A 15,079-nucleotide genomic window follows, 5' to 3' on the forward strand; every position below is an offset into this window, starting at 1 on the left:
AGAATAATGAGTCGTTTAATGCAGACTGAGTCCTCAAATGACAGACGACGTAGTGGACGTCCAATAGAAACGACGTTATGTCAAGACTGCCAGCTAAAATTATTGCAAGACAAACACCTGGGAGGCATAATCCAAGGATATCCGCCCAAACTGTATATAATAGAATGAGAGAGGCTGGTTAGCGGTCACGACGTTCAGTAATAGGGGCAATTCTAAAATTGCATCACCGAACTACACGCTTACGTTGGGCAAAGGCACGTTTGTAATTGATCTGTGTTATAGGTGGTAAAACGTCATTTTTAATGTAGTCCAGATTTCGAGTACAAATAGATAGTATAAGAGTTTACAGACCTCAAAATAAACGTTGTGCAGATGCATGTGTGCATGAATGTGATCGCTTTGGTGGTGGTGGTGTGATGAACTTTACAAACGTGTACGTGGACGTCATCAACCACCAGAATAAGTCAACCAGCTGCAAGCCGCCTTAGTGGAAGAGTGGAATAAAAGAGTGGAATAAAATTCCACAAGCATTTACTAGTATTCAGCGTTTAATTGGATCAATGCGTCTGAGATTGTCTGCTATTATCAACGCAAGAGGTGACTATACGCGATATTAACCCTTCAATTTTTGGTTTTGACAACGACATCTTCAAACAGTCTGTGCAATAAGAAAAATTAGTTATGTTATGTTATCTTTGTTAGGTTTGTATGGTTTTATGTTATTGTTCCATAAAATACAAAACTAAAATAATATTGTTGAAAAAAAAATAGATTTGTTTTGATAAAAATCTGGGTATCGTTCCTTTAGTGGCAAGTATATATAAGAACGTACTATATATGTACATATATGAACATAACATATGATAATGAAGGGATCAATTTAGACATTTTGCGGTTGAACAGTGATCTCGACATGCATATTTCACTACTCCTACCGACAAATTTGGAGTTAAATATTTTCCTGGCATAAGTTAAATACAGTAACGTTGAGACAAAACGCATCCTTATATCTAACATTTGCGTCCTAAAAAATGAATTGCCATATTGCAATTTCATATCGAAAAAGTCGTGCTTCCGATGTTAAAGCCTTGGTCTAAGATACCAATAATTGGCATTTCTGACGCAAAATTTTCAATTGTCATTTATCCGTTCCAGATCCGTTCATCATCCGTTTTATCCGTTATACGTCCGGTAGAAGACCGTTTCTCATTCGTTCAACATCCGTTTTATCCGTTAAACGTCCGGTAGAAGTCCGTTGGGGGAAATTAGGTAGCAATGCTATACACAGTTAGGAGTTTAGTTTCGCATTATGGCCCCTGTTGATTTTTCAAATAGGAAAGTTATTGTGTAATAAAATTCATTTTTAGACAGCTCAGTACTAATTTAGCCTTCAAAGATGGTTTTAACATGCTTTATGGGCTATTTTCTGTTTGACAATCCGTATTTTCATAGCTTGACCGGCCATCGGTCCAGAAATTAATGTAATGTTTACAAACACTTTTTTCTACACGAAGTTTTTGACGCAATTTTACAAAAAAATGAGATGAAAGACATATGATTTTCATTGGATCTACTGAATGATATATATACACAGTTTCAGAAAAGGTATTACTTCAAGCGATTGAAATTCTTCTTTTAGCCATATTTTGGGGAAATATGTGACATCTTTTCCCCCCCCTTTTTGCAATATTTTATAGCAAATTAGTGCAGATTGTTGCCATGGATACACCCAAAAGAAATTATGTTTTACCATTTTATATACTGGATATAAAATCTATGGAAGATTCTGATTACATATATATGCACATATATGACACAAACAGTAAAATTAGTATTGCAAGAAAGCAAATAAAATGAGATAGTAAAATTTGTGAGAGCAAATTTTAATATTTTTTCCTAACTGTTTATTGGTACCTTATGGCATACTTACCAAGCTCAGAATTGTATAATTTAAGACTTTTCATACCGCAAATCTATTGATATTTAGATTCTAAATCAACTTCCGAGGAAATTAAGTTTTTAAGGATGACAATACATGTCAATTTTATTGTTTACAGTCCTTAGCAACCAAAATTAGACAATTTGACACAAGGCTTATATTTGTACTCTATCGGCTTAACCGTTGCTTCTGAAGGATTTGGGAGCATGTAGTAGCCTAAGAATTGAACACGTTTGTTTTTTTCTTGCGAATATATCAAATTATTATTTTTATCAAGATTTCATGTTACATTTTGGCATATATTAAATATATAGTTGAATCAGATGTAGAAAATTAATTCCCTACTACCAAGTTTTTTAATCAAGTCTTTGGTATGCAATAAACATAAAGATTAACATTTTCATGCTTGAAATTGCTAAATTTTGTACAATTTTGCATCATCAGATATCTTATGAAGATTTTCAACTAAAAAAACTGACAAAAAAGGTATAGTTTTAAAGATTTGGCCAAAAATTGAGGTAGAAACGAGATTTTACACTTTGACTTGGCATTTTTCTTTAAATCAATTTTTGTCGCGTTTCAGTGTCAACTGCTAACCTTCATAAAATATTCATTACTCAACCAATTTTCAAACATAAAAGGCCATTTTACTCGTTTAAGCTAGCAGAACACAGAAAATTTGTTAAAAAAGGGAGAATTCGAAAAAAATATTTACTATTAATGTAGGAAAACACAGTTAGGAGTTTAGTTTCGCATTATGGCCCCTGTGGATTTTTCAAATAGGAAAGTTAGTGTGTAATAAAATTAGACAGCTCAGTACTAATTTAGCCTTCAAAGATGGTTTATAAGAGCATCAAGATTGTTTTTAACATGTTTTATGGGCTATTTTCTGTTTGACAATCCGTATTTTCATAGCTTGACCGGCCATCGGTCCATAAATTAATGTAATGTTTACAAACACTTTTTTTCTACACGAAGTTTTTGACGCAATTTTACAAAAAAAATGAGATGAAAGACATATGATTTTCATTGGATCTACTGAATGATATATGTACACAGTTTCAGAAAAGGTATTACTTCAAGCGATTGAAATTCTACTTTTAGCCATATTTTGGGGAAATATGTGACATCTTTTCCCCCCTTTTTGCAATATTTTAAAGCAAATAAATGCAGATTGTTGCCATGGATACACCCAAAAGAAATTATGTTTTACCATCTTATATACTGGATATAAAATCTATGGAAGATTCTGATTACATACATATGCACATATATGACACAAACAGTCAGATTAGTATTGCAAAAAAGCAATGAAAAGGGAATAGTAAAATTTGTGAGAGCAAATTTTAATATTTTTTCCTAACTGTTTATTGCTACCTTATCTTCCAGACTTCCGACGGATGTTTAACGGACACGTAACGGATATAAAACGGAAACAAAACGGACGAGTACCGTACAAAACGGACGTCAAACGGACATTTTAACCGTTGGACGTCTGTTCAAAGTTTTGAGCATGCTCAAAATTTTCCACCGGACAGAACGGACGCCCACGGATACAACGTTTGCTTAACGGACATGCAACGGATTTGGAAGGACGTTTAACGGATAACAACGGACGTCTAACGGACATGATCGAATTGAAAAAAAAAAGTTATCCGTTAGGCGTCTGTTCGAGCTATCCGGTAAGGTGTGACCGAGACTTAATGTATCAATAATGTTTTGTTCATGTACTTTTTGGCCAAATAAATTGCAATTTATACAATGATTTGCTAGAAGTAGTAAAAAACCTAACAAAAAACACAGATTAATCTATAAATATTTTATCATTTTATTTATAAAAATAGTTTAGCAAAGTTTACAAATCTGTTCTTATGTTATTTTCTTCATCAACAACCTCTGTACCTTTGTTTTCAATTATGGGATGTTTGTCATTAGAAGTTTCTCTTATGTGAAATACGTCATCACAATTGTTTTCTCTTATGTGAAGGACCTCATCACAAGTTTCACTTGTATGAAGTACTTCATAACAATTTTCTCTTTTGTGAAGTTTATCATCACAAGTCTCACTTGTGTGAAGTTCGTCATTACGATTTTCTCTTTTGTGAAGTTTATCATCACAAGATTCTCTTACGTTTATTACGTCATCACAAATTTCTCTTTCAATTGAATCATCGGTTTTAACAGTCGTCTCTTTTTCGATACTTTCACAATTAATTTCGGTATCACATGTCACGTTTGTTTCGTCTCCCTTATCTGTTTCATCTACCGGTGTTTCATTTTCCTCTTCATTTTCAGTTTCATCCTCTGTGTCAAAGGTGTCAAATGATTCTTCATCCCATGTTTTCATAGAAACTATATCCGTTTTTAAAGAATCATCTATTATTGTCTGATAATTTGAATCAACAAGAATTTGGGACTGATTTGTCAAATTGTGCGTATTGTTGCCTTGTCCATCTGTATAAACATTAACTTTGACTTCATTATTGTGGTTTAGTTCCATGTTATTGTCTAAACCATACGATTTATTTTCAGGAGTGACAATTGTACAGCTCCTTTTATGCCTTGAACAGCATTGTTTGTTCATAAAAAGTCTAATAAGGTGGAGAAGAAACAACGTAAAATGACAAATGGGAATGGCTACGAATACAATTAGAAGTGCAATCATCGCTGTATGGACAGTGTCGCTCCAATCTAGGACGGAATAAATATGGGATTTGTTTTGGTGATTTGTTCCTCCCGACACTTCATATATAATGGAAAACACAATGTATATAATACCAAAAACTATTGGATGAAGAAAATGGTAAAAACGCACTGGAATTCCAGTCATGAAAAAGTTAATTATAACATATACTATGTTCAAAGCATGTGTTTCTATATTCACAGACGTCAGTTCTTCTGAACCTGAAAAAGAAGTACTAATATCAAAAATACAGAAAATATTATTTGAGAATCTAAATAATTGTAAAATGAATGGCTTAAAAAAATAGCGCTTACAAAAAACAATCAATGGAAGCTAAGGGAAGACATCAAATGTTCACTGAAGGATAAAAAAAAACTTAATTCATATAGGACATACTTGATATATAATCGATGTCAATAAACAAAACTTGCAGCAATGTTGACCCCCATCCCCAAACTATTTGAATTATTTTTTTCCTTCATTGATTAATCCCAAAGATGTCCAAACTTTTGATTATGGGCGTCTCCAATGAAAGTTAATCCAGAAAAAAACGTATGCATGCAGCAAAAAAGAAAACAACAACAAATTTTAACTCCAGATGGGAGTATCTGCATATTTTTTCTATCATATACTGCTACTCTACTATCTAATATCCCCAAAGTTAATCAAATAGTCAAAGTTCATTAAAGTCACGGTATAGTATTGTCATGATCTTTTAAGTGATCACCTGATTGTCAGAGATCATAATTGCAAAAAGAAAATAGATAAAACGGCAAACAACAGTGCACGAAAACCCTATACTGACTCAAATCTAAATTTAACAACTTACCTGTATAAATTAGTCCCCAATACATTATAGATATCAGAATACTTATAGTATTTGATATATTGAAAAACACCCAATCTACTTTCAGATACCACGGCATAATTGGGGATATATCTGAAAAAGAAAAAGAAAACTGAAGTAGCATGGTGGTAGCAAAATTATTTTTATATATTTTTTTTTGCCATTTTGACTCTATCTTACAAGTTTTGGAAATTTTCCCATTGCATGTTTAGGATAAAACCATCTTTTCAAGTGAGCGAGTTCTTCCCCTGAACTCCAAATATTACACGAAGACCCACACTCCGTGTTATAGGACAAAACATACGGTATATGTATGGTAAGTGTTATGTAATTCGGAGGTTGCATTGTTGTTGGTTGTTGTATTTGATTTATGTTTGTTGTTTTATCATAAACGAGGCCCTGGTTTCTCGTTTTAATTTAATGATATTTTGTCTTGTCCGGACCTTTTAATAGCTGACTATGAGGTATGGTTTTTGCTCATAGTTGAAGGACTTACTGTGCTTAGTTGCTAGAAGTCCTCTGATTCTAAATCTGGTGACTAACTATGTATTTCATTAGCAATCACACAACACCTTTTTATTTCTATAAAACAGTTGGTTTTGTGCATCTGTATAGAATAAAGCAAGGATTAACAATGTATCAAGATATCGGTCCAACTTACAATAGTAATGTTTACTTGTGTCAGGTAATTTAGTGGAATCTTTCAAATTTTTAAAATAAACTGGTGGTATGCAAGTATTGAACTTGAAACACTTAAGGAACATTGCTGTTTAATTTAAGTATTCTTTCATTTGCGAAAGCGTTCTTTTGACTGAACATTTCATTTCTTTAAACCCCAATATGGAATAAGTCTAAGAGTTAGGTTTGAGGTTCCACAATACCGGTATATTATATGGCTGATGAAAATTACATGCTCCAGTCCCAAGCCAGAGGTATGTAATTCAAAGGTTGAGGTTTGTTTCCGTCGGCCTAAGTGGTTTTTTTAACTTAGTTTGTTTGCACAAATCAGGGCGTTGATACTTTCTTTCAATTTTTTCCCATTGTGTTATGTCGGAGTGTTTTATAGCTTACCATACAGTATGTTTTCTCATCACAATTTTTAGAGGTTTGAAAAACGGCGAAGGATTTTTTTTTTTTGCAAACCCATTGAAAATTGTATATCAAAACTGAATATCAGATGGTAAAGCTCTAATTTATATAAAAAAAGGCAGGACCAAATCCAGTCATTTTCTAAACAGGGGGTCATACCCAGAATAAGGAAGATTTTAACCAATTATCCCTATTCAAAAGCATTGATCGTCGAAAAAGGGACCGGTTTCAACCCCCAGGAACACCACCTGGATTCGCAACTGATGAAAAATGTGGTATGACTGCTAATGAGAAAATTATACGCCAAAGTAAAAATGAAGTGGATGTGAGCAATTATAGGCACCTGTACAGCCTTCAACAATGACCCATTTTCACGCTTGACTGTTCACTCCTTTTAGCGACAGAAAATTAATTCATAAAAACATTCTTTACTCATTCGCAGTTTCAAAATGTTTGATTGATAAATATCAAGGTCGAAATGGCAGATATTAAAATATGTATTCTATAGACACCTCCAGGCCACATTTTGACACTTCAATACATTGTCGATCCGATCAAGACTTAGTTATCATTTTCGTGTAATGCTTTTTTTCTCAGTTTGTTGATAGATTATTTCTCCATGTTTAACCACAGATAAATGCAAAATAAAGCAAAAAGTTGTTATGTAAATAGACCACCAGGACTGAGGGACTGGTCCAAAAATCTGACAAAATGGGATGCGCCAATTCTGATACAAATGAAAATCAAAAATCATCAATGACATACCATTCGTGGTTTCCCTTGCATTGGTATTATCTTAAATCAAAACAAATGGTTAACACCGCCACTTGAAGCAGCACATCGAAGTCTTGTCTCTGTGTGAACACCAAGCTTTATAAAGCTTTTAAAGCGTTGCAATAATCACTGCTATATTGAACGAGGAAAATGTTTACACACAGACACACTCTCTTAAAAATGACAGAATATATACTAACCTTGCAGTATGTCATCTCTCTTGATACTGATAAATACAACACAAATAGCATCAATTATTGTTGATAGAGTTAACACAAAATATGCCCAGTATGTCAGATAAATAAACCATTTGACTTGTTGACTGGGATCGTCACCAGCCCACTGATAACTATAAACTCCTGTCAGGATAATCCATGCAAAATGGTATACTGCCCAGAATAAACGCCAGAACACATATAGTTTGTGGCAACCACACTGAAAACACAAATTAATATACAGATATTAGGATGATAATAGTAAGTTTTATACAAATTTTTCTTCTTCAAAGTTTACTTTTATAACAGTTATTCGTTTTTTGTGCGAGTTTTGTTAAACTTGTATGAGGTAATTAACTTAAGTTAGAATACGTTTTTTTCTGGAATACATATGAATAAAAGGAGGTGTACGTGGAGTAAAGCAAACGTCGAGACTTTTTAAACGCAACAACAACCAACATTTAGCAGTCCTTATAGACATATCTATTAGAACAACAACGTTTTATGGTATTTTAAAATTATTAATAAGTAATTTTTTTTATTAGATTTCAAGAATACCGAACTCCAAGGAAACTTCAAAAAGGAATATCCCTCAACGAATGGCAAAATCTAAAATTGAAACACATCAGACGAATGGAACACAACTGTCATATTCATGACTTGGTACAGGAATTTCCTTAAGTCGAGCATATTAATAACAAAAAGACATAGCCTGTGCTTGGAAACCATGCTTCGAAGTTACGAGAGACCCCCTACTATACAAAAATGTGCCGGAAGCATGCAGACCCTTTTAAATATTTAGCCCTAGTCCAGGATTGTAAACGTCACTCGTGTGAGTAATTATACTTTTCTATTCTCTATCTGCGAATCATTAATGAAAAACAATGATTTAAGCATGTTAATTTTTTTTATTTTCATTATTTTGTATCAACAATAGTTTGCAGTGATTCTTGAAGTTACGTCTCTATTTGTTTAGTAATTTATCAAAATCTGTCTGGAGTGGCGACACACGTAGATTGACATGTCTCGATTAGAATTGGATATTACGTTGTATCCGGAAATATGAATAGTGTGAGAATCTGTTAAATTGTGGGCACACATGTGTTTGTTCTAGGGGAGAGGGGCACAGTGACTTAATTGTATGTGTTACGTTTGTACCATACGGTTGGGAGGTGCGTATCGGGGGGAGGGGTCCGGGGTTGGAATCACCTTTTTTGGACGATAAATGCATTTGAATGGGGACATGTAGTTGGACCCCTCTTTTAAAATGTCTGGATCCGCCCTTGGGTGGGCAACTAGCCTAGCAGACCAGGTAACCACCCTAATCATAAATTATGATGGGATTAACGACTTTGACTGTCTATACAGCCTTAGAACGGTCAGTGCTAATAATAAATACTTTTATTTTTAACCTTAAACATATGTAAGGGAGTGACCCCAAGACAAAAACTGACTTAGTACGATATAATTCTATCGTGATTGGATCGGACGAAGCAATAAAAAAAAAGATTAGTACCGATTATCAGGTTATCTGCATGTTGATATCGTAAAATATCAGCTGCGAGACTTGATATGAAGCTCTTTGTCGAGTGAGCGTAGCGAACGAGATCAAAAAGCCTTCATATAATGCCAAACAGCTGATATTTTACAATATCAATATGCAGATAGTCTGATAATCGATTTATCGGGCTATATTTGCGTGTTTCGGAAGTGTTTGCTTTGTTTCGCCAGCACACAAAAGATGACTTGATAAGTTCAGGTCAAAGTTATTAACGTCGGTTCAAACATTATGACGTCGCTGATAAGTCCGGGTCAAAGTTATTAAGGCCGGTTCAACGTATTCGACGTCACAAAGACATGATACGGAATAATATTAAGAGCTTGATATAGACAGAGGGACGACCGATAATAGAAATTATCAGAGAAATTATCAGATAAAATTAACATATCATGTCTGACAATAGATATATATCGAGATCTGATTAGATGTGGATACGTTATAAGTATGACCGAGTTGGTAATGTTTATGTAAATTTTATTAATCTTATCACAAAATATATTTCTTTTCAATGTTTATTGTGTTTCAAGAAAAAGAGACATTTTCCACTGATCGATTGCTACCACTCCGTATATTCAGGTGTGTAACATATAACTTACACTTTTTAGAATTTGTCTTTGCTTTTTTTTTTTAATAATAATCACTTTTTTTCACTTTGTTTATTCACATTTTTGCGGAGTTTCCTTTTATTCTTTTGTTCTTAAAGTGCTTCTGCATTTTTCAGATTTGTCTGTCTGTCTTCTGACTTATGATATCAGGTTAAAACCCGCTTTATTTCTTGGTACCACCTTGAAGGTATATCGATCTTGAGAACCTTGAGGTATGTATGACCTAATACTCTTTTTTAATCAACCTTATTATTATGTCTGAATAAGTCACTTACAACTCGTCATCTTAATGTGAAGAATGATAAAAGCCCCATTAGTAGATGTTAAAGTGGTCACTCGTCAATGATTTATTAATGACATGTCTGTTCCGGGTCTAACTGAGGTAACACATATAGTGGTCAAACAAGACTTCCTACTTTATATATTGTTGTACTGTCCCTTACTTTTCTCAAAATGAATAACTATGCGACTAAAGGAAAAAAAATAGATAAAGAAGACACTTAGGTTTTATCTTAAATGCCGTTGGAACAAGTATTTCCATTATGAATAATATAGGATTATGTATTTTATAATTTGCAAAAATAATGAGCCTAATTGTAGCATATAATTATGAATTATTCCGATGTAAAATATTCTTTTAAATTAAGATGATACTTTAAGTTAGTCTAATTAATAAGTAAAAATATAAGGTTCCAAATCCCTGCAAAGTTGACACTAAATGAGTTTGGCTATTATTTTATAGTATTATAGTTTAGTCATACAGAACACACACGGACTTTCTACGTATTCATACACCTCTGTCTTTTAAATGTTTGGGGTTTGAGCCTTCTTATGGTACAAATGTACATGTACACTAACATGTGTAGGTCAGACACGTGAAATTTATAAGCTGTTATTTTTATTACATTTGCTCTACATGAAATCTTAAAACAAAGGAATATTAGATTAATACTTACTTGAAAATTGACGAAATCATACGGACTGACGTAATCCAAAAAAATATGATATCTTCTGAATTCATGTTTACAGAAGTTACCACAGCTCGATGACATCAGGCTTTCAACTTTGAACCAAAGAATTGTAATAAATTGATCATTGATAAAAGATCAACATCTTAAACTAACTTTAGATTTCCATCTTGGACAATATTACACGGTCACTTCCGTTCGTTTATCTTAAGATTATATATCGTTAATCCGTTAATAATCATGGATTAAACACATCCTAGAATATTAAATCCTAGAAATTCAAATATTTATTTTTCTTTAGGTGTGTGTTGTATTACGCATCAATAAATGATCAATAAAAACATAGTCTGAATCATTTTTCCTAAGTCAGTCAGGTATGACGGAAGTTACATATTTCTATGATATAAGAACATGTAGTTACGGGTGATTGACAGAGTGGACTCATTTACGGATATGTATGTACAATTACAACATGTATAAATGTATGAATCAAATTTTCTTTAACCTGAACTGAAAATTCACTGATCATAAAAACAATGAATTTGTTGATCTTTATATTCTATTTCAGTGCGTTTTTTTCGAATTAAATTTGTTTTCTTCAAGCATTGTCCTAGATGTGATGTGTTCCCATTGTTGTATGAAATAGAAAAGACTTTTAGTAATGATAAAATATCGAGTAATTGAGCTACTATTCATTTCCTTTATATCAGATGTATATACAGGTACAATGTACAGCCTCCGGTCGTATAATTTAATTTTGACAGATTTATGTTGCTGGTTTTCAATAAACTCAGATCTTTTTAGTTACGAACATTTACTAAGTAGGTAATTTAAAAAGGAAAGAAATCAAACGCTATCCTTTTTTTCACGACAGTTCATCTACTAAGAAATAAGTTCAAGAGTTTACAGTATACTCTAAGTGTTTATGAAAATTGTATGAAGTCAACTTGACTTAAGGCTTGCTTTAAAATAAGTGATCAGGAACACCAGTAAATTTGTCCTTTTTACAATTCTGAATTAAAGCTTAAATTAAAGTAGATTTTAAAATAGAAAAATACATCAATTGAAAGAAAGAAAAAATGTGCGAAGACACCAATGTGGGGACATGACATTGTGAATATTTTTCACTTTTGCTTAAGAATTGATAAATTTAGGTGAAATTCGGTTAGCCGTGCATCGTGGCTCGACAGTTATACATTATATGTACTGAGGGGAAGATGAGCTTGGACCTGGAACTTATACTAGTTAGTGAAAACGGCTTCACATCTTTCAGTTACAAATTAGAGTTATCTTTCTTTCATCGATTTAAAAATATTTATTTATTTATTTAAAAGTGCAGTAAATCACTAATACCTTAATAGGGTTATGACATACATGTAATCGACAAAGTAATGACAACAAAGTGCATATAAACATACATCATCAAGATGATTCAACTCATAAGTATTGGCGATATTTTTACATGTGTAGTATTGTTGTCATCAGGATGATTAACTTATAAGTATTGGCGATATGTATGTACATGTGTAGTATTGTTGTCATCAAGATGATTAACTTATAAGTTATAAGTATTGGCGATATGTTTACATGTGTAGTATCCTTGTCATCAATATGATTATCTTATAAGTATTGGCGATATGTATATACATGTGTAGTATCCTTGTCATCAAGATGATTAACTTATACCTTATAAGTATTGGCGATATGTATGTACATGTGTAGTATCCTTGTCATCAAGATGATTAACTTATAAGTATTGGCGATATGTATGTACATGTGTAGTATCCTTGTCATCAAGATAATTAACCTATAAGTATTGGCGATATGTATATACATGTGTAGTATCCTTGTCATCAAGATGATTAACTTATAAGTATTGGCGATATGTATACATGTGTAGTATTGTTGTCATCAAGATGATTAACTTATAAGTTATAAGTATTGGCGATATGTTTACATGTGTAGTATTGTTGTCATCAAGATGATTAACTTATAAGTATTGGCGATATGTATGTACATGTGTAGTATCCTTGTCATCAAGATGATTAACTTATAAGTTATAAGTATTGGCGATATGTATGTACATGTGTAGTATCCTTGTCATCAAGATGATTATCTTATAAGTATTGGCGATATGTATATACATGTGTAGTATCCTTGTCATCAAGATGATTAACTTATACCTTATAAGTATTGGCGATATGTATGTACATGTGTAGTATCCTTGTCATCAAGATGATTAACTTATAAGTATTGGCGATATGTATGTACATGTGTAGTATCCTTGTCATCAAGATAATTAGCTTATAAGTTATAAGTATTGGCGATATGTTTACATGTGTAGTATTGTTGTCATCAAGATGATTAACTTATAAGTTATACGTATTGGCGATATGTATGTACATGTGTAGTATTGTTGTCATCAAGATGATTAACTTATAAGTTATAAGTATTGGCGATATGTATACATGTGTAGTATTGTTGTCATCAAGATGATTAACTTATAAGTTATAAGTATTGGCGATATGTATACATGTTTTGTAGTCGACTCTCCACTTGTTAATGAATGAGAGCAGTGTACAACACTGAGACGGACATGAACGACAGACAACAAAGTTTTCAGTATTTCGATTAAATCATTCATATGCATTGATATATAAATATAAAATTTATAAAACTTTTATTTATGTACTTCTGTTTTGGTATACTTTTTTTTATATGATCCAAGCTGCTTGAAAAAGGTGCATTAATCATATTTATTTTTGTCATGTTCTAACAGTGAATAGATGTTTGTTTTGTAAGCACATTGTTGATGTAGGTTTTGGAGACGAAAATTTAAAAAACATTTTTTTTTTTCAACCACTTTTTGTCTTTAACTGGCGTTTGTCGGACAAAGCGTTTATAAGTTAAAATTGTAACCATTATAAACTGAAGCTTCTATGTTTACCATGAATAAGAAACTAAACAGACATGAATAAATAAATAAAGTTGATTGGATAACTTTTTTTTTTATATCTCAAAAATATCTGACAGTAATAGAAATAATACGGATTGAAAAATCCGTTTTGTATTCAAGATGCATGTAACTATTTACCTTTCGGTATCATTTGATATTCCCTTTTACTGTTTGAAATTTTAGTTGAAATGCCAAATATAGACACAGTTTTTGATTATATTATGTATACATACATCATATTTATAGACGATATGAACTATAAAGAAAGTATTCAAAGTGCATTGTCATTCATATAGTTGTTTAGAAATGCACATGCCTTAGGGAGCTAACAATTTAGAAGCAGCAGCACTGATAGAATATGATTTAATATCAGTTTGCGATGACACGTGTTCTGGGGTAACCTTTGTTGGGTGCGCCTGAAGCACAACGTTAAGGTAGCCAAGTGCACACCGTGTATTAAAACCAAAGGCGCCACAACAGACCAACCACAAATGTCTGAAGTCTATTCTGCCGTAGGAAGTTCATAAATCTTAGTTTAAGGTACATTGCATAATTTATTAGTATCCACATTTAGAAGCGAAATAAATCACAATATCTTCGCACTGAGTAATGCATGGTGACTGGAACTCTGGCATCCATAGTTTCGATATGTTTATAACATTTGTAAATTAGGATTAAATCGAAAAAAGTGTTGTATAAACAAAACTATTTTTATTTCTCTAATTCACGGTTGATTTCCAGTTGGAGCGCTAAGTGTAACATATATGTTGGTTCCCTCTGTAAATTATTCAGAATGCCTTTGGAATATACAAATATCCACTTTTATTTTTTGTCTATCTGATGAGTTAAGCCTTTTTCAAATGATTTTTATAGGTCGTTCTTGTGTTGTACTGTTATTCCACTGTCCCATGTAAGGGGGAGGGTGGGATCCCGCTAACATGTTTAACCCCGCCACATTATTTATGTATGTCCCTGTCCCAAGTCAGGAGCCTGTAATTCAGTGGTTATCGTTTGTGTACATGTATGTGTTACATATTTGTTTTTCGTTCATTTTTTTTTTACATAAATAAGGCCGTTAGTTTTCTCGCTTGAATTGTTTTACATTGTCTTATCGGGGCCTTTTATAGCTGACTATATGCGGTATGGGCTTTGCTTATTGTTGAAGGCCGTACGGTGACCTATAATTGTTAATGTTTGTGTCATTTTGGTCTTTTGTGGATAGTTGTCTCATTGGCAATCATACCACATCTTCATTTTTTTTTAAATCAACAGGCTTGCAATTGTCAATAACGACCGGGTACGAGTCTAAGTGTAACATAGAGCCTAAATTATTGTCTTCAAAATTTAAATTATACAAGATGAAGATTGAACTTATGACCTCTGACACGCTAAGCCTTCTTTCTAAGTGTATACCAACTGTGCTAAAGGAAATCTCTATACTA

General features: G+C 32.7%; 1 protein-coding gene across 1 annotated transcript; it reads right to left on the bottom strand.

Moving 5' to 3' along the window:
* Positions 1–3,747: 3,747 nt before the first annotated feature.
* On the bottom strand, positions 3,748–11,304 carry LOC134720774 (uncharacterized). Its single transcript, XM_063583264.1, has 4 exons — positions 10,670–11,304; positions 7,533–7,767; positions 5,452–5,562; positions 3,748–4,843 (listed from the first exon to the last, which is right to left on the bottom strand). Exons 1-4 carry the CDS (start codon positions 10,763–10,765, stop codon positions 3,795–3,797), a joined length of 1,491 nt encoding a protein of 496 aa, XP_063439334.1. The 5' UTR covers positions 10,766–11,304; the 3' UTR covers positions 3,748–3,794.
* Positions 11,305–15,079: the final 3,775 nt, after the last annotated feature.

This window comes from Mytilus trossulus, chromosome 1 (genome assembly GCF_036588685.1).
Source record: "Mytilus trossulus isolate FHL-02 chromosome 1, PNRI_Mtr1.1.1.hap1, whole genome shotgun sequence".
NCBI lineage: Eukaryota > Metazoa > Mollusca > Bivalvia > Mytilida > Mytilidae > Mytilus > Mytilus trossulus.